The sequence below is a fragment of the Limtongia smithiae genome, assembly GCF_038497785.1.
Source record: "Limtongia smithiae strain NRRL Y-17922 unplaced genomic scaffold V1518scaffold_7, whole genome shotgun sequence".
Classification (NCBI taxonomy): domain Eukaryota; kingdom Fungi; phylum Ascomycota; class Lipomycetes; order Lipomycetales; family Lipomycetaceae; genus Limtongia; species Limtongia smithiae.
In genome coordinates, this window is record NW_027117628.1 from 426674 (window position 1) to 442581 (window position 15908).

Sequence of the window (15908 nt, forward strand, 5' to 3'; positions counted from 1 at the left end):
GAGATAGGAGCACCGCTAATTACAAACCGCCATAGTCCACGCAACACTTGACCAGCGCGACTCTGGCACGAAGCAGAGTGCATCGTTTCTGCGTTGGTCCGACGTGTCGGGCGTTTTGTAGATTTGACTGCGAAGTGCGACTTCTAGAGGGCTCAAACTGCACCTGAAATTTAACCGTAGTCTATCAGGGGAAGACCAGACCGTACGCCTTTACTTTATCACATGTCCGTCTTCAACTTCCACTTTTTGCGTTACCTATGGTTGACGACAAATGATGGCCGCAAAATCAATGCCCTTCGTGTCGGGGCCAAACCAAAAGTCCGGGGCGACCATCAAGAAGAACAGCGACAGAGCCATTCAAGAGACCAACAACTCTTCAATCGTGTCCAAACGGTCGGTCGAGCGGTTATACTGTGGCACAGCACCACAAGAGTCTGGCAAAGGAGCTGCTTTTGAAAATGGGGAGTTTTTCAGATATTTCGTCAAGAAACCGCAGAGACGTGCACCGCTGATCAATCGTGGATATTGGATACGCATGGAAGCTGTGCATTCAGTGGTGCGACAGGTAAGCATCGGCTGAAGTCGTGACTACTTGCAGTTGTTCTAATTACAGTCCAGTTTCTCGGCTCGTGTCCCGACAAGAGGAAAGTTATAATTAACCTTGGCTGTGGCTTGTAAGTTGTACATATTTATGGCTGGTTCTGTTTGACTGACGCCATCAGTGACCCTCTGCCGTTCCAATACCTCAGCAAGACCTCCACCAACCGCTCCACCACTATCTTCGTCGATGCAGACTACCCCGACCTGATATCTACGAAAGTGAAGACAATCAATGAAACAAGCGATCTTTGTCGTATTATTAGCCCATACGCTCTGCGGTCGCAAAACGTATCGGTAAAACTTGCAAGCTCGTCGTACTATGCCATCGGCTGCGACCTCTCGAATCTGCCCGAGTTTGAAGCTGCTTTGGAGTCATGTGGGCTACTAGGGGAAGATGCGGATATATTATTTGTAGCAGAGGTGTCGCTAACATATATGGACACGAGCGCTGCGGACAACGTCATCTCTTGGGCTTCTAGAATCGGTCGTGCGGTCACCGAGTTTGCACTGCTTGAACAAATCGTCCCCGCCGGCGCGGACCATCCTTTTGCCCGCACGATGTTGTCTCATTTCAACAGATTGAAAACGCCAATAAAATCTGTTTGTGTGTACCCAGATGTCGATGCTCAGAAGCAACGGTTTTCTACTCGTGGATGGGCGAACGTGCAGTGTGATGATTTACACCAATTTTGGAGAAAGCAAGTTACAACGGCGGAGAAAATACGAATCGAGGCCGTGGAGCATTTTGACGAGTGGGAGGAGTTTATCCTGTTTTGCCAGCACTACTTTCTACTTGTCGCAAGCACAGCAGCGACCTGCACCGAGGACGACCGGACACGCATCACGGAGGATACAGATGCTCCTGCGGCCAAGCCTTGGGCTATGAAGACGACAAAGACTTCCAACCTGCGTCGCAGATGGGGCGCTGCTACAGGTATCGACAAGTCTACAATCGCGTACTTTGGCGGTCTCAATTCCACAACGCGTCTCGACACCTCGCTCCTAATCACTCGAGATTCGACTGCAAAGGCATTTGCACTCCTTACGACCAGCAGAAAGCCGACTCCTAGAATGTGCCACGCAATGGTTAAACTTAGAGGTAGCGATATCATGATTACCGGCGGCCGTGGCTCACCTGGTGCACCTTCTGCAGAGTGCTGGATATACGGAGCCGACAGCAAGCAGTGGAATCTTGCTGCACCGATGCCGGAGTCTCGTTATCGGCACTCGATGAGCGCGATGTCCGATACTCAAGCGATTGTTTTTGGCGGCCACACAGACGGCGATGGGCAATGGCTCTTGTATGACTCGACTCACGATAATGGCGGGTGCTGGACAAAGCTGCCTGCGACAAGTAATTTAGGCACGAGGCTGTCACCGAGCATGTGCTGGCTTGGCGACCGCGGAATAGTATCTGGTGGATTTGACAGCTACGGCGAGATCTACGACGACGCGTATTTCTGGTTTGTGGAAAGCGGCGTCAACGGCGCGACAATACGACTGGAGCGGATCTCGGAGACACCGGCATTTGCACGCGCAGGCGCGTGCATGTCGAAGTTTGATGACAAGCATGTGATACTCTGTGGCGGTGTTGGGAAGCACCGGCTACTGCAGCTCGACGAGTGGATACAGACTATCGACATCAAAAGTATCGCAGTGGTAAAGGTTGCAGTGAAAAACAACGTCGAATACCCAATGCTGATCGGAACCAGCGTGCACGTTACTGCTGATCACGAGGTGGTTTTCATCGGCGGCGGTGCAGTGTGCTTTTCGTTTGGCGCGTGCTGGAATGAGTTGACCGCGATAACTTCTGGTGACGGAGAGGTGGGTGATGACTGGCGTGTGTTAGAAGAGTCTCAGGAATCACCTATTGCCCTTGCGTCAGTGCAGCAGTGCGACGGTCCTGCAAACAACGCCGTTACGGCCAACGACATAATTATCCCTGACGTTCGAACGCCATCTACACCGCCATCCTCGGTCGCTGAGTGGCAAGCAATCTACGACAACGGCCTGCCTGTGTTGGCACGCGCACAGGATATCGGCGCCTGCGCAGAGCTATGGACGCCGGAGTATCTCAAACGTAACGCCGGCGCCGACCGCATTGTAACGGTGCATGTCAGTTCTGCGGCCACGATGAATTTTCAATCCAAAAACTTTCACTATGACAATATGCCCTTCAGCAAGTTTATCGATCACGTCTGGCCATGCGCACCGCCCTCTTCATCTGAGCTGTACTACCTACGGGCGTTATCCACGACCGACCCAAAAGCGCGACCAGCAAACATTGCAGAGGACTATCCGGCACTGGCGAAGGATTTTGCGATGCCAACGCCACTGGCGGACTTCATTGGCGACAAAGTGTTCTCATCGCCGCTTAGAGTATCTAGTGCCGCGGTCGGCATGTGGCTGCATTACGACGTTACTGCCAACTACCTTGTGCAGATCCGCGGCAGCAAGCGCATCCGGCTTTACCCCCCAAGCGACATAACCCGCCTGTCCATCCCTCCTGGCGCGTCGTCTTCAACCATTGCCGACATATTCAACACACCCGTTTGTGGCACACACCCGATCGAAACCGTCATGCACCCTGGCGACATCATTTTCATCCCTGCAATGTGGCTGCACGCGACATGCCCCCTCCAGGCAAGCGTGTCTGTCAACGTGTTCTGGAAAGATCTCGAGCCCTCTCTGTACGCGCCTGGCAGGGATGTGTACGGTAACCGCGACCTAAAAGCATACGAGGACGGCAGACGACTCGTAGAAAAGATAGTACGTGGTTTTGACCGCATGCCTGAAGCTATCCGCCAGTTCTACATCATGCGCCTCAGTGAGGAGCTTCGAAGAGCATAACTGACCACCACCCGACAAAACCAAAAGCTATTGTCATCACTTTGTGTTTTTTTGTAATTAATTTGGATAATAGTTTTCGTCTATATAAAACCCACAACTGATTCGCCCCGCAACCCAATATATGACTTACAAAACACAACATATGGAATGAATCATCAACACCAGCCTCTCAACGCGAAGTCAAGACAAAGTTATAAAAAATAAAATAAGAAGAAGACGTCGGTCAAAAGAAATTAGATGAAGATGAGAATATGAAGAAGATAAATCGTTATTCGATCCTGCCCGCCATGCATTTACCATATCACCTCTCATTTTGGAGGAGGAGCATTCAGGAGACAGTGTTTGAAGAAGGAGGTGCAATGGTGATGGAGGAAGGAAAGGTGGGAAGGAGGGAAGACGTAATGGAATTTCTGAATGTGTTTACTGGAACTCCTGGGCCTTGCCGGTCATCAGCAGACCAACGATGAGACCGAAGAGACCGAGCACACTGCCGAAAATCTCGATGACCAGGATCTTGACGAAGAGCGAGGGGTCAGCAGCATCGGCGATGGCGGCGGTGGAGCCAGTAACGCCGACGGCGACACCGCAAACGAGGTTGCAGAAGCCGACAGTGAGACCACCCCAGAACAGAGCGTAGCCAGTGTAGTAGTTCTGGGGAGTGTACAAATCAGGGCCGACGACCATGTCGAGCTTGGCGGAGAACACAATGGACATGATGACACCGTAGATGGCGACGACTTCGCAGAAAATGATGGAGATCAAGTTCTTGGTTCGGATTCGGGGAGCCTTGACACCACCACCGACGATGGAGGTGCCGGTGACGAAAATACCCCTGCGAATGGTGTTAGCTGATGCATAGGATTATGATACCACGATGAGAGCATACCAGGCAGCGCCGACGACAGACAGACCGATGCAAAGAGCAATTCCCAATGACGCCCAGGTGTAAGGAGAGGTAGTCGTAAGGAACTTGCCGACGTTGAAGTCCTCACCGGAGCCGGTGAAGAGCATATCTATAGAGTCGAGAATCAGCATACAGTGCTTTCGGTGTGTCTCAGATTCTGCATGTGCTTCGCTCTCTCTCCATCTCTGCCGCTATCCATCAAATGCCAACCGCGTTTATTGAGCCAAATCAATTACGGAGATCGTGATGCCATGTCAAGGCGTACGGGCAAACGACGGCGAGCCAGATAGGTCAAGACAATAATGCACAGGTAAGGTTTCTTATCGACCGGGAAAGCGGTGATCGAATAGCGTGCGGAAGTGCCGGCTGATAAGGCGAGAGAAGACTATGGTGACGTGATATGACGGACAACGACAGCAAACATCATGAGGCGAAGACGCGGAGGGCGAAGGAAGCCGACGGAGAGAGGAGAGGAGGAGGCGTAGAGAAAAGACGCGATAAAGGGACCGAGACACGGACACAAAGGAAAAGGGAGTACACACAGCCGCCGACGACGAAAGCGCCGAAAAGGGCGAAGGAGCCGATGACCGCGGGAGCACCCATTGTGAGACGAAGGGGGTAAGCGATGCGGAGTAGAGGGTGATGATGAAGGGTGGTGAAGGTGGTGAGAGAGAGCGGGTGAGGAAGGAGAAGGTGCGGACGACGCTCTGGCGGTGCCTGCGCCGCGCCGCTTGCGCATTTGTGCCGCGCCCGCGGAGAGTTATCGCAGACACTATTAGAGTTCGCCGCCTTGCCCGGAGCACGTTAGTGTCAACTTTCTTTGGCGTGCACGCCGCACATGCAAGGTTAAGTTCTGCGTTGGCTGCATGCCGTCCGCAGCCGCCTGATTGGCCGGGCACCCTTCTTATCGCTGCGCGGCCAACCAGGCCGCCACGCCCTAGCCCTGCTCCCCGCGTCCGTTCCATAACCACATTCCGTCTTCAGGTTTACTTGATGCACATTGTATTTACACATCTCTTCACCTGCTAATGTATCAACAGCCCCTCAGTGGCCGTGTGGGTCCTCCTGCCTCATCTCAGGGTGCACCGTGATCATGGTGTCAATTCGTAGAATCGCAATGCACGCCTCCAGCGCGCTCTTCAGCGATTTGATCTTGCTCATGCTCGGTTCCAGCACGCCAGCAACCATCTCGTCTGTGACCTTGCCCTTCCATAGATCGAGGCCGTAGTTTCTGTATCCCTTGCGCTTGAGATCCGACGACGGCGCCCGCTGGCTCGCCGCATGGTACGATCGCAGCTTCGCCACAAGGTCCGACGAATCCTTTGCCGCGTTCACCGCGAGCGTCTTCGGGATGATGAGCAATGCCATCGCAAACTCAGCAATCGCAAGCTGCTCTCGGCTGCCCAGCGTCGTGGCAAAATTCTCGAGGTAGATACTCAGCGCGGTCTCTACGGCACCGCCGCCGGGAACCACGCTGCCGCTCTCCAGCGTGCGCTTGACGACTGACAGCGAGTCGTGCACCGACCGCTCCATCTCGTCCAGCTGGAAATCGTTCGAGCCTCGCAGGATGATCGAACTTGCAGTGTACGCCTTGGGACCCTTCACAAGAATACACTCGTCCTCAGAAAACATCTCCTGACTGACCTCCTCGGCCTGACCGAGAAACGACGGTTCAAACACCTCGTCACCCTCAAGATTCGACAAGCTAGACACGAACGTTGCGCCGGTGGCGTGGGCGATTCGCCGCAGGTCTTCGCGCTTGCACCGCCTCACTGCCATCACGCCAGCTTCCACGAACGTCTTTAGGCACAGGTCGTCAATGCCCTTAGTCGTCAGCACAACGTTGGCACCAGCATTGATGATTTTCTGGATGCGTTCCAGAATAAGCGTGTTCTCCCTCTTTCGGATAAGCTCCAGCTCGTCGGGATCCTCGATGGTGATACTCACACCCAGCGGCATGCGCGCCTTTTGTAGATTGATATCCAGGCACGCGATCTTGGCGCCATGGATGCTGGTCTTCATCGCCTGGCTAGCGACGGTGCAGTTCAGGGCGTAGCCTTCGACCAGAACAGACTCGCGGCTCGATTTACCGTGGGCCTTCAGAATGTTGACGGCTTTCACGGGGTATTTCACCTCGCCACGGGCGTTGACGGCCTTCACAGCAACAATCGCGTCGACAACCATAGCCGCGAAGAAATCTGAGTCACTGCCGATGATCTTGCTCGACATGCTAGTCTTTGCAATGTTCACCAGAATATCTTTGCCCAGAGCATCAACCTTCACGCTCATAACCTCATTCAGGTGTTTCGTCGCCTCGCGCAGTGCTAGTCTGTATCCAGTGATGATGGTCGTCGGGTGGATCTTGTTCTTGACCAGATCGTTCGCACGTCGTAGTAACTCGGAAGCAATAATAACGACAGATGTGGTGCCTATACAATGTTAAAGTGAGGAATGTGGATTTAGCCGCTTGGGGACATACCATCGCCGACCTCGCGGTCCTGCTGCTGCGCTAGTTCAACCAAAATCTTGCCAGCGGGATGCTCAACATCCAGCAGACTCAGGATAGTAGCGCCGTCATTGGTAACCGTTACATCCTAAACACTGTCAATGCTATTCCCAGCAGATGTGAAATTCAACATACACCAATGTCATCGACAAGCATCTTGTCCAGACCCACAGGCCCAAGCGACGACTTTACGACATTCGCGATCGCCTGCGTGGCAAGCACTGTTCAATTGTTAGAAAATCGGTCCATAACCCGGAGTATGCAATCAAGCTAACCATTCTGATCCCGAATATCATTGCCACTCAACTTCTCCCCATTTAAAACTATGAGATCAATTCATGTTAGCAGCGCGTCGCGCCTCCAAGATCATGGCACTATGCGGCATGGGAATGACGAATCAGTAGGGAAACACGTACACAAAGTGTCAGACCGCGACGCACTAAACATTTGCGACATCTTGCTGTATGCGAATCGAGATCGAATTCGCGTACACGGCTAGCGAACGAGTTGTGTATGCGGTTCTTGGTCCTTCTACGCAATCTGCGCGACGCGTGAAAGAAAATTGTTGGTCGTGCGGCTTTCAGCGCATGTTCGGTGATGCTCAACACGTGTACGATACCAAGTCACAGTCAATTCACGAAAATCACAGTGAGATCCGTGACTCACGATTAAAAGTGTAGCGCTTCAGGAACGATTTTATGAAATAAATCTGCAACGAGTGCTCTTACGCAACCATTGTTCTCCGCGCACCGCGATTCATTGATTATCTGTTCTTCTCAACATCAATATAAATGCCGCCTAAAGCCGACTGTAGGTTCAAATACCAATACTGATCTTGGTCGCATGCGAGAGCCGAGAGATGCTAACATGAGCCTCATCTAGCGAAGCCTGCGTTGATCAGCATTACTGCGCCGAAGGAGGAAGATTTCCCGTCGTGGTATCAGCAGGTCTTGACCAAGGGTGAGATGCTCGAGTACTACGATGTGTCCGGCTGCTATATCATGAAGCCTGGATCGTATTCCGTCTGGGAAAAGATTCAGGGTGAGTATAATGTGTTAGATTATATCCTATTCACGATCCTTAGACTAATTGCGATTGCAGCGTGGTTTGATAGTGAGATCAAGGCTCTTGGTGTTCAAAATGCGTATTTTCCCATGTTTGTCTCGTCACGCGTGCTCGAAAAGGAGAAAGACCACGTTGAGGGCTTTGCCCCGGAGGTTGCGTGGGTCACGAAGGCGTATGTATCCTCTTCAGGTTTCTTAAATAAGACATTCTAACAAGGTATAGAGGCACGACCGACCTTGAGGAGCCCATCGCAATCCGTCCCACGTCCGAGACCGTCATGTACCCGTACTATGCCAAGTGGATCCGCAGCCATCGTGATCTTCCCTTGAAGCTGAATCAGTGGAATTCGGTCGTGCGATGGGAGTTCAAGCACCCACAGCCGTTCATCCGTACGCGAGAGTTCCTGTGGCAGGAGGGCCACACCGCATTCCTTACACGGGAGGAGGCGGAGGAGGAGGTCTTGAAGATTCTAGACCTGTACTCAAAGGTTTACAGTGATCTCCTCGCAGTTCCGGTTATCAAGGGTCGCAAGACCGAGAAGGAGAAGTTTGCCGGTGGCTTCTTTACCACCACGACCGAGGGCTACATTCCCGCGACCGGCAGAGGAATCCAAGGCGCGACCAGCCACTGTCTTGGCCAAAACTTTTCAAAGATGTTTGGCATCGTAGTCGAAGACCCCAAGAGCACGGGTGACAAGATCAACGTGTGGCAGAACAGTTGGGGTTTGTCGACACGCGCCATCGGCGTGATGGTGATGGTCCATGGTGACAACAAAGGTCTCGTCTTGCCTCCGCGGGTGGCCCAATACCAGGTAGTTATTGTTCCCTGCGGTCTTACTGTGAAGACAACGGAGGAAGACAAAGCCAATATCAACAATGGCGTGCTTGACATCGAGGCCGAGCTGAAGAAACTTGGCGTTCGCGCGATCGCTGACACAAGAGACAATTACTCTCCCGGGTGGAAGTTTTCGGATTGGGAGCTCAGAGGTGTTCCGCTGCGTCTGGAGTACGGCCCCATGGACTTCAAGAAGAAGCAAGTCATGACAGTGCGCCGCATGGATGGCGTGAAGGCGTCCGTCCCGCTTTCTGAGCTCGCGGAGACGATCCCCAAGCTCCTGGACACAATCCACAACGACATGTTCGCGAGGGCCAAGAAGGAGTTCGATACGCACGTCGTGCGTGTGACCAAATGGGAGGACTTCGTGCCGGCGCTCAACAGCAAGAACCTGGTGCAGATCCCATGGTGCGGCCGGATGGAGTGTGAAGACGAGATCAAGGACAAATCTGCGCGCCAGGACACTGACGAGGTAGAGGACGAGCGCGCGCCGTCGATGGGTGCAAAGAGTCTGTGCATCCCGTTTGAGCAGCCCGAGGGCATAGTAAAGGGCGAGACCAAGTGCGCATCGTGCGGAATGGACGCTATTGTAAGTCCCTTGTGTTTTGGCTGAGGCTGACCCGACGTGAGCTAACTATTTCGAACAGCAATGGTGCATGTTTGGGCGCAGCTATTAGGCCCTGAAACAACTGATCTCCTTCGTTTGTGGTTACCAGTAGTTACATTTGTATTTTAATTATCCATAGAAGTAAACGACATTTGGCTAAACTTAAGTTACGCCGAGACCGAAACACCAAACGAAAATACAGCAGGTGTGGGCACAGGGGAGGCTATAGCTTGACGTCTTGTCTGTAAGAATCAGTGTCGCGCCGCACCAAGCGACTCGGACCGGCTTCGGAGAGACGCGTTGACAGTGCAGATGAGAGGACTGACGATGTACCTTGGTCGGACTGTGGGTTTGACCCCGTACCAGCACCGAAAAGTGGTGAAATCATCGAATTTGTCGCGAGATTCTGGAGTGCCCACGTCCTCCGCTCCATGAGCAAGAAATGAATCTGATGCCGGATCCCGTTCATCGCATTCCTGAGCGCCTGCATCTCATCCTTCATCTTGACGTTAAGATTCATGAGCATGACGGACTGGCGGATTTCAAGCTCGCCGAGTTGCTCGGAGAACCGCTCGAGCTCGGAGCGAAAGCGTTCGTGCTCGGCGAAGATGTGAAAGACTTCGCTGTCTGCTATGGGGTTGTTTTGTGTGCGTGTAGTGGGGTAATGTAATGGCGTCGTGGATTCGGGGGTGGTCGGGCCAACGGAGGCAGGGTCTGTGGCGGTGGATGAAGTCGGTGAGGTGCTGTTGGGGGTAGCTGTGCTTGCGAGCAGTGCAGAATCGACTGTGACGGACACGCCAGCAATCTGATTTCGGAGTATTCTGTTCTCTACCTCAAGCACGCCAATCTTGTCCTCCTGCTTCTGCAAGAACGGCGCGAGTGTGCTGAGCGCACACTCTGTAAGATGCTTATCAAGCTTTCTGCGCCGACCGCTCCAAATGCAGCCGAACTTGTTCGCAGTGCACACAACGCGGGATTCCGGACATATCTCGAGATGCGCCTGCAGTCCCGCGGCGCTGATCTTGTCGTATGTGCAGTCGGGACAGCGCACCTTGCGAACTGTGCATGTGCTTGTCTTGTGTGCCTCGAGGGTGAGCTCCTGCATGGCCTCACCGCACGCGGAACATTCAACGGAATTATGCAAGCACCGAGTTTCTGATATCGCGAGATGCCGCGAGACAAGTGTGGGACAGGAGCTATCTGGACACTTGACGAGAGTGAACCCACATTCGTCGCGGAGGTGGTGCACGAGCAGCCCTCGCTGTGTAACGGCGGTGCAGCCTTTGGCGGTGTTTGGACAGTGCACGCGAAGCTCATTAACCATATTTGATATAATCTTTGGCGGCAGCAGGATTTCATCCGCGGACAAGGGCATGCGGTCGACTGGACATCGTGGGGCCTGTGCGAGCGCGCGGAGGAGACAGACGGAGCAGAATGTGTGTGCGCAGCGCGTGGAGCAGGGGTCGACGAAGGCACAGTGGCAGATGGGACAGATAAGATTCTCGTCGAAGGGCTCGTAGTCGAGCGTGCGGAAGTCAAGTTCGTCGACGGCGGCGGGCAGGGCCATGGCGATGATGATGGTGGAGTGAAGTGGGGGAACGGCGTCGAGGAGTGTCCGGGGCAGCCGCAGCGCAGAGCCGCACGGCTGTGCAGACGGCGCGCGACAGTTGCGCCGAATCTGCGCCGCGGCAGACACGGCATAACTGCGCTCTCACTAGCGTATTTGCGCCGCTTCCACGGCGCCAACGAGCTCCACGGTCCAGAACTGCGGCGAACGGACCACGGCGAAGGGCCTAACTCAAGGCCGCCTCCATCCTCGGGCACGTCGTCCTGCCCTCCCCATCGACTACTGCTCCAATGGACGCTGGCGGCGCAGTGACACCGTCCACAAAGCTCTCACCCACTGCTGGCCGCCTACTGCTGCTCGCAGACTCCACGCTCGTCTCCGTCCTCGAGCGCAATCGACTCACCTCGCTTGACCTCGAGCCCTCCGCCGCTGAGGAGGCCGATATCCAGCGGAACCTCGTCGCGCTTAAGAATGGCATCGCCGCACTCGAGCGGGAACAGTCCCTTGCCGAGAACGACTCTGCGCTGTAGGTGCCCAACGTCGGGGAGTTGTTCACCGATTTCCTCAGGCTGACTGCGACACAGGTCCACAAGATCGCTGCGGACGCGCGAGGATACCCTGATCAGACTACAAAAACAGTTCGACAAGCTTCTCACGCTGCTGCAGGATGGCGGCGGCAGTGGCGATGCGCTCGTGGCGCGGGTCGCATCCACCCCGTCGCCGCGGCCGTCGCTCGTCAACCACAGCTCCGACTATAGCGCCTCCCGAGGGTCGCTTCTCAATGCAAACAGTCCGCGGCCAAAGACACAGAAGACTGTGCGGTTCAGCGACAACCTTGTGCAGGCCACGCCGGACCCGCTCAGCATCGCGGCTGACGAGGCGCGCAACAGCGTGTCCAACACCGAGGCCTTGGTGATGCAGCAGCGCATCATGCAGGAGCAAGACGACTCGCTCGACAGGCTTTCCGAGTCCATTTCACGGCAGCGCGAGCTCAGTATACAGATTGGGGACGAACTGGATTCGCATATCGAGCTCCTGGGTGAAGTTGATCGGCTGGTGGATTGGGGACAGCACAGACTCGACGGCGCGCGCAAGCGTCTGGACCATGTGTCCCGGAAAGCCAAGGAGAACAGTAAGTTGCGCATGCTCTTGTACGTCTGAGTTAAGCTGACATTCTCAGGCTCGCTCGTCGCGATTATCGTGCTCATCATGGTCCTGCTTATCCTCATCGTCATCCTCAAGTGTAAGTCTTGTATTATAGTCTTTGATCTTCCGACCGCGATAACTAACACTGCACCCGCAGAGATTATTATCTTGACATCAATCACATCTTCTCTCGTTCTCATTTCATTTTCCTTTTTGCGGCTTACAACGGGTTCTGTTTGGAATGGGCGGCGATCAAATTTGGGTTTTCGTTCGTACATGTACTCTCTGGTTTGGTGCAGCTTCCAACCAGCTACTTTATCTATCATTATATTAATCAGTGTTTTTTGCGACTACTGTTAGCATGGTGGCGTGGACGAGGTACGGAGGGCGAGAGTCTGTGAAGTAGTATGGCTGTATAAAGTATCAGAGCAGTATAATTAACTTGTCTCACAGTAGTCACAGATTGTCATAGAACTGAATTGCAACGTACAAAATATGAAGAACAGAAACCGGAGTTCAACAATACCGGAGTTCAGCAATACTAGTTTACTATGTAGTGCCAGTCTTACATATCCAAGTATCGCACCAATTTGCAGGTACATACAAGACTAATTATGTTAAAACATGTAATTACAATTTTCGTCTGTTGCCATTTCATTCTCTGTCCCCGTACTTTCCCATATTACAGTAGTGATTAAGTAACACCCCGCAAGTGACGTTCTAGATGTACACAGAGAAAACCGTTCCGATCCCCGCTACCCTCACCCACCCCTTCCGAGCCAAATGACAGATAAAACATATAGTAGTAGATGTATATATATGAGCACGTCCTAATGGACCGCCTGCAATCCAGCCAGCACCTACAGCACGCCACGTAGAGAATGTACCTGAAAGAACGCAAAACCGTGTATATGCAAGCAAGTGAGTGCGCGCCCGTACATAGAGTGCAAGAGAATGAGATATCGAAACCCGTAAACAGCAAACATTGTACCCCATTTAGACACAATCTCCCGGACAAGCCAAGGAGAGGACACAAAAAGAAAATACAAAAATCAAAGTATTATATAAAAAGAAGCAATTGCAAGGAAACCCAAAACGACGACGGAAATCAAACTCCACATGACCAACGGCACCACAACAACCCAAACGCACCAGAAACCCGGGTGTTAATACATATTAATAACAATAATGCATGAAGTGCGAGCAGTGCCGTGCGTTACCAGACCCGCCGGGCGGCGCCAATGGTGTTGAAGGGAAGCTTTGCCGGTGACGAGAGCGGCGGCGAGGCAACACGCATGCCGGTCGCGGGATCAACAATCTCGATAGCGCGGCGGGCACGCTGTACCGGCCTGCTTGGCGATGCCATGCTGGGGGACAACTGGCCGAGCATCATGTGGTTCTGAGCGGCGGCTGCGGCGGCATGAGCATGGGCTGCTGCTGCCGCTGCCGCTGCTGCCGCGGCTGCCGAAGACGACGGTCGGACTTGTGATGAGAGTGGCGAGGCGTCAGGTGAGCCTGAGGTCGACGACCGGTCAGAGGAGTATGTGGAGGCGGCAGATTGCAGCTCCTCCTCAGAAAGTAGTGACGGACAGAACTCAAGGTCATCCTCAAGATCGAACGCGCGGCCGGCATCGTACTTTGCGCGAAGCTGGCTTACTGTGGAGCGGAGGAAGTAGTGTTAGTGACGTCCGAACGTGAGCCGATAAGGTGCCGGTCCGGCGGAGGGGTGGCGCGGGTTAAAGCTGGACGAACCGGCCAATAACGTGGGGCGGACAAGGAAACGTACATGAGCCAAGTGCGGCAACTCCATGTTGGCCGTAAGCGTGGAACTGGTAGCTCATGGTGAAAGGCGGATAAAGGGGTGCAAATTGCAAAGGGGGTATTAGGAAGGGAATACGGTGATGGTGATCGTCGGGGAAAGGCGGCGCAGCAGCGGGAGCGGAGCGTCTTTATTATTGTTGTGAGCTGCGCCACGCAGCGCCCTAGCCCTGGGGCATGTGGCTGGGCAGTGTCACGCGGCACAGCCGCACCAGCCGCGGAGCATATCACGTGATGTATACGAGTCCCTCGCTGACGGCGCTGTCGGCGCGTCCGTTCCAGCGCGTTCCTTCGCAGCTTCGCGCTGTCCCAGCAGCGACCAGAACGCACTGATTAGAAGTGCCCGCACGCCGCCTCCAGCATCACCGGTCCTTACCCACCCTCCCCCCTTAGCCACCCTCTCCTCTGCTCATAATGTCTGACCAGCCGGCTGATTCTTCAGCCCCTACCGACGACGCCATCCAGATCAACATCAAGTGCGTCGCTGTGTCGCCCTCTCCACACCCGTCCTCCCCACTGACCACCGCTTCAGATCCGCCGCCGACCAGAAGTTCCAAGTCTCCGCCTCGACGGCACTTCTTGTCTCCGAGTTTAAGGCGCTGCTTGAGCCAAAATGCAGCATCCCAAAGGAGCGTCAGCGACTCATCTATTCTGGCCGCGTGCTCAAGGACCACGAGCCGCTGTCGGCCTATAACATCCACTCCGGCCATACCATCCACCTCGTCAAGAGCGCGGCTCCTCCCGCATCCGCCGGCGGCGCTGCACCGTCAGCTGCAGCGGCCGCGGCACCTGCGGTGCCTGCAGTGCCGCAGAACATTGCCGCCGGCCAGGGCGCTGGTAATCCGCTCGCGGGCCTGACCGGCGCTCGATATGCGGGCCTTGCACAGCTGCCAAGCGCGAGCATGTTTGGTCCCGACGGCGGAATGGGACCGCCACCATCAGAAGACGACATTATCACGGCGATGTCGAACCCGATGGTGCAGCAGTCGATGAACCAGATGCTGCAGAACCCTCAAATGCTCGACTACATCATCAACTCCTCCCCCAACCTGCAGGGCATGGGCCCCCAGGTCCGCGACATGATGCAAAGCGAGCAGTTCCGTCAGATGATGACCAACCCTGACCTCATGCGTCAGATGCTCAGCTTCAACCGCAATCTTGGTTTTGGTGGCTTCGGAGGAATGGGTGGTATGGGGGGTGCCGGTTCCACTGCGTCCTCTTTCCCCGAACCTGGTCGGACGGGCACTACTGCTTCCATGCCAGCGACTACTGCCACCACAGCTACAACTACTCCGGCCGTCCCCGGCTCTGCCACCTCCGCCGCGCAGGCGAACCCTTTCGCATCTCTCCTACCAAACCAAGGCGCGGGCGCCAACCCGTTCGCCGCACTGCTCGCTAACAGCGCATTTATGGGTCAGCAGCAGCAGACCGGTGGAACACCTGCCGCCGGTGCCGGAGGCGTTCCAGCCGTGAACCCAAATTACTTTGCCGAGATGATGAGCCTGATGGGCACTGGTGCTGGCGCGGCCTCGCCGGCGCAGCCGGAAGACACCAGACCGCCCGAGGAACGGTATGAGAACCAGCTGCGGCAGCTTAACGAGCTGGGATTTTATGACTTTGATAGAAACGTGCGGGCGCTACGGCGGAGCGGCGGCAGCGTGCAAGGCGCGGTCGAGGCTCTTCTTGACGGCCTCTCATAAGACTAACTATACTGTGGAGTGTGTTGTTGTTATAAATTTGTTTTTCTTATTTTGTACCGCTCTCTGCTGTGTGCGTTCGTACTTAGTTTTGGATGTCTTTGCTATGCAGTCTTTCGTCATTATCTCTGTTGCGGGTCCGTTACTATGCTCATCGCGCTTATTGTAATAATGTCATATGCTTAAATCATCGTTGAAGGTCATTTACACATATATAGAGCAGAATGCAATTGCCACTACTACTGCTTTTACGCAATGCTCTATAGCAGAGCCGAAAGAGGCAGTGAATAGGCCGTGGGGCGTGCGTGCGGCGC

The 15908-nt window shown here is 54.4% G+C and overlaps 8 protein-coding genes across 8 annotated transcripts; 4 read left to right on the forward strand and 4 right to left on the reverse strand.

Moving 5' to 3' along the window:
- The first annotated feature begins 57 nt into the window (after positions 1–57).
- On the forward strand, positions 58–3558 carry V1518DRAFT_417970 (S-adenosyl-L-methionine-dependent methyltransferase). The gene is made up of 3 exons (XM_066904431.1): positions 58–565; positions 619–674; positions 723–3558. The coding sequence occupies exons 1-3, from the start codon at positions 272–274 to the stop codon at positions 3448–3450; spliced, it is 3078 nt and encodes a 1025-aa protein (XP_066759098.1). The 5' UTR covers positions 58–271; the 3' UTR covers positions 3451–3558.
- A 312-nt stretch (positions 3559–3870) lies between these two features.
- Positions 3871–4461, reverse strand: V1518DRAFT_374349 (uncharacterized protein; the record flags this gene model as incomplete). The annotated part of the gene is made up of 2 exons (XM_066901459.1): positions 3871–4282; positions 4337–4461. The coding sequence occupies 2 exons, from the start codon at positions 4459–4461 to the stop codon at positions 3871–3873; spliced, it is 537 nt and encodes a 178-aa protein (XP_066759099.1).
- An 877-nt stretch (positions 4462–5338) lies between these two features.
- On the reverse strand, positions 5339–7468 carry V1518DRAFT_417975 (chaperonin Cpn60/TCP-1 family). Its single transcript, XM_066904432.1, has 5 exons — positions 7277–7468; positions 7136–7183; positions 6996–7081; positions 6834–6948; positions 5339–6783 (listed from the first exon to the last, which is right to left on the reverse strand). Exons 1-5 carry the CDS (start codon positions 7314–7316, stop codon positions 5399–5401), a joined length of 1674 nt encoding a protein of 557 aa, XP_066759100.1. The 5' UTR covers positions 7317–7468; the 3' UTR covers positions 5339–5398.
- Positions 7469–7569: 101 nt separating this feature from the next.
- V1518DRAFT_417979 (uncharacterized protein) lies at positions 7570–9551 on the forward strand. The gene is made up of 5 exons (XM_066904433.1): positions 7570–7670; positions 7743–7901; positions 7962–8097; positions 8148–9348; positions 9407–9551. Exons 1-5 carry the CDS (start codon positions 7652–7654, stop codon positions 9434–9436), a joined length of 1545 nt encoding a protein of 514 aa, XP_066759101.1. The 5' UTR covers positions 7570–7651; the 3' UTR covers positions 9437–9551.
- V1518DRAFT_417980 (uncharacterized protein) lies at positions 9414–10962 on the reverse strand. The gene has a single exon (XM_066904434.1). It carries the CDS (start codon positions 10931–10933, stop codon positions 9590–9592), a length of 1344 nt encoding a protein of 447 aa, XP_066759102.1. The 5' UTR covers positions 10934–10962; the 3' UTR covers positions 9414–9589.
- A 179-nt stretch (positions 10963–11141) lies between these two features.
- V1518DRAFT_417983 (uncharacterized protein) lies at positions 11142–12680 on the forward strand. The gene is made up of 3 exons (XM_066904435.1): positions 11142–11459; positions 11518–12065; positions 12114–12680. Exons 1-3 carry the CDS (start codon positions 11224–11226, stop codon positions 12437–12439), a joined length of 1110 nt encoding a protein of 369 aa, XP_066759103.1. The 5' UTR covers positions 11142–11223; the 3' UTR covers positions 12440–12680.
- A 615-nt stretch (positions 12681–13295) lies between these two features.
- On the reverse strand, positions 13296–13920 carry V1518DRAFT_405972 (uncharacterized protein; the record flags this gene model as incomplete). The annotated part of the gene is made up of 2 exons (XM_066901939.1): positions 13296–13735; positions 13866–13920. 2 exons carry the CDS (start codon positions 13918–13920, stop codon positions 13296–13298), a joined length of 495 nt encoding a protein of 164 aa, XP_066759104.1.
- A 285-nt stretch (positions 13921–14205) lies between these two features.
- V1518DRAFT_417987 (uncharacterized protein) lies at positions 14206–15845 on the forward strand. The gene is made up of 2 exons (XM_066904436.1): positions 14206–14373; positions 14430–15845. Exons 1-2 carry the CDS (start codon positions 14312–14314, stop codon positions 15595–15597), a joined length of 1230 nt encoding a protein of 409 aa, XP_066759105.1. The 5' UTR covers positions 14206–14311; the 3' UTR covers positions 15598–15845.
- Positions 15846–15908: the final 63 nt, after the last annotated feature.

Coding starts and splice junctions, on each gene's coding strand:
- V1518DRAFT_417975 (XM_066904432.1), bottom strand. CDS start 7,316: ATGTCGCAAATGTTTAGTGCGTCGCGGTCTGACACTTTGT. Junction 7,184..7,276: donor GTCGCGGTCTGACACTTTGT/GTACGTGTTTCC, acceptor TTGATCTCATAG/TTTTAAATGGGGAGAAGTTG. Junction 6,784..6,833: donor GGACCGCGAGGTCGGCGATG/GTATGTCCCCAA, acceptor AACATTGTATAG/GCACCACATCTGTCGTTATT.
- V1518DRAFT_417983 (XM_066904435.1), top strand. CDS start 11,224: ATGGACGCTGGCGGCGCAGTGACACCGTCCACAAAGCTCTCACCCACT. Junction 11,460..11,517: donor GCCGAGAACGACTCTGCGCT/GTAGGTGCCCAA, acceptor ACTGCGACACAG/GTCCACAAGATCGCTGCGGA. Junction 12,066..12,113: donor CCGGAAAGCCAAGGAGAACA/GTAAGTTGCGCA, acceptor TGACATTCTCAG/GCTCGCTCGTCGCGATTATC.
- V1518DRAFT_417987 (XM_066904436.1), top strand. CDS start 14,312: ATGTCTGACCAGCCGGCTGATTCTTCAGCCCCTACCGACGACGCCATC. Junction 14,374..14,429: donor GCCATCCAGATCAACATCAA/GTGCGTCGCTGT, acceptor CCACCGCTTCAG/ATCCGCCGCCGACCAGAAGT.
- V1518DRAFT_417979 (XM_066904433.1), top strand. Junction 7,902..7,961: donor CGTCTGGGAAAAGATTCAGG/GTGAGTATAATG, acceptor TTGCGATTGCAG/CGTGGTTTGATAGTGAGATC. Junction 8,098..8,147: donor GTTGCGTGGGTCACGAAGGC/GTATGTATCCTC, acceptor AACAAGGTATAG/AGGCACGACCGACCTTGAGG.
- V1518DRAFT_417980 (XM_066904434.1), bottom strand. CDS start 10,933: ATGGCCCTGCCCGCCGCCGTCGACGAACTTGACTTCCGCACGCTCGAC.
- V1518DRAFT_417970 (XM_066904431.1), top strand. CDS start 272: ATGATGGCCGCAAAATCAATGCCCTTCGTGTCGGGGCCAAACCAAAAG. Junction 566..618: donor TGCATTCAGTGGTGCGACAG/GTAAGCATCGGC, acceptor ATTACAGTCCAG/TTTCTCGGCTCGTGTCCCGA. Junction 675..722: donor ATTAACCTTGGCTGTGGCTT/GTAAGTTGTACA, acceptor TGACGCCATCAG/TGACCCTCTGCCGTTCCAAT.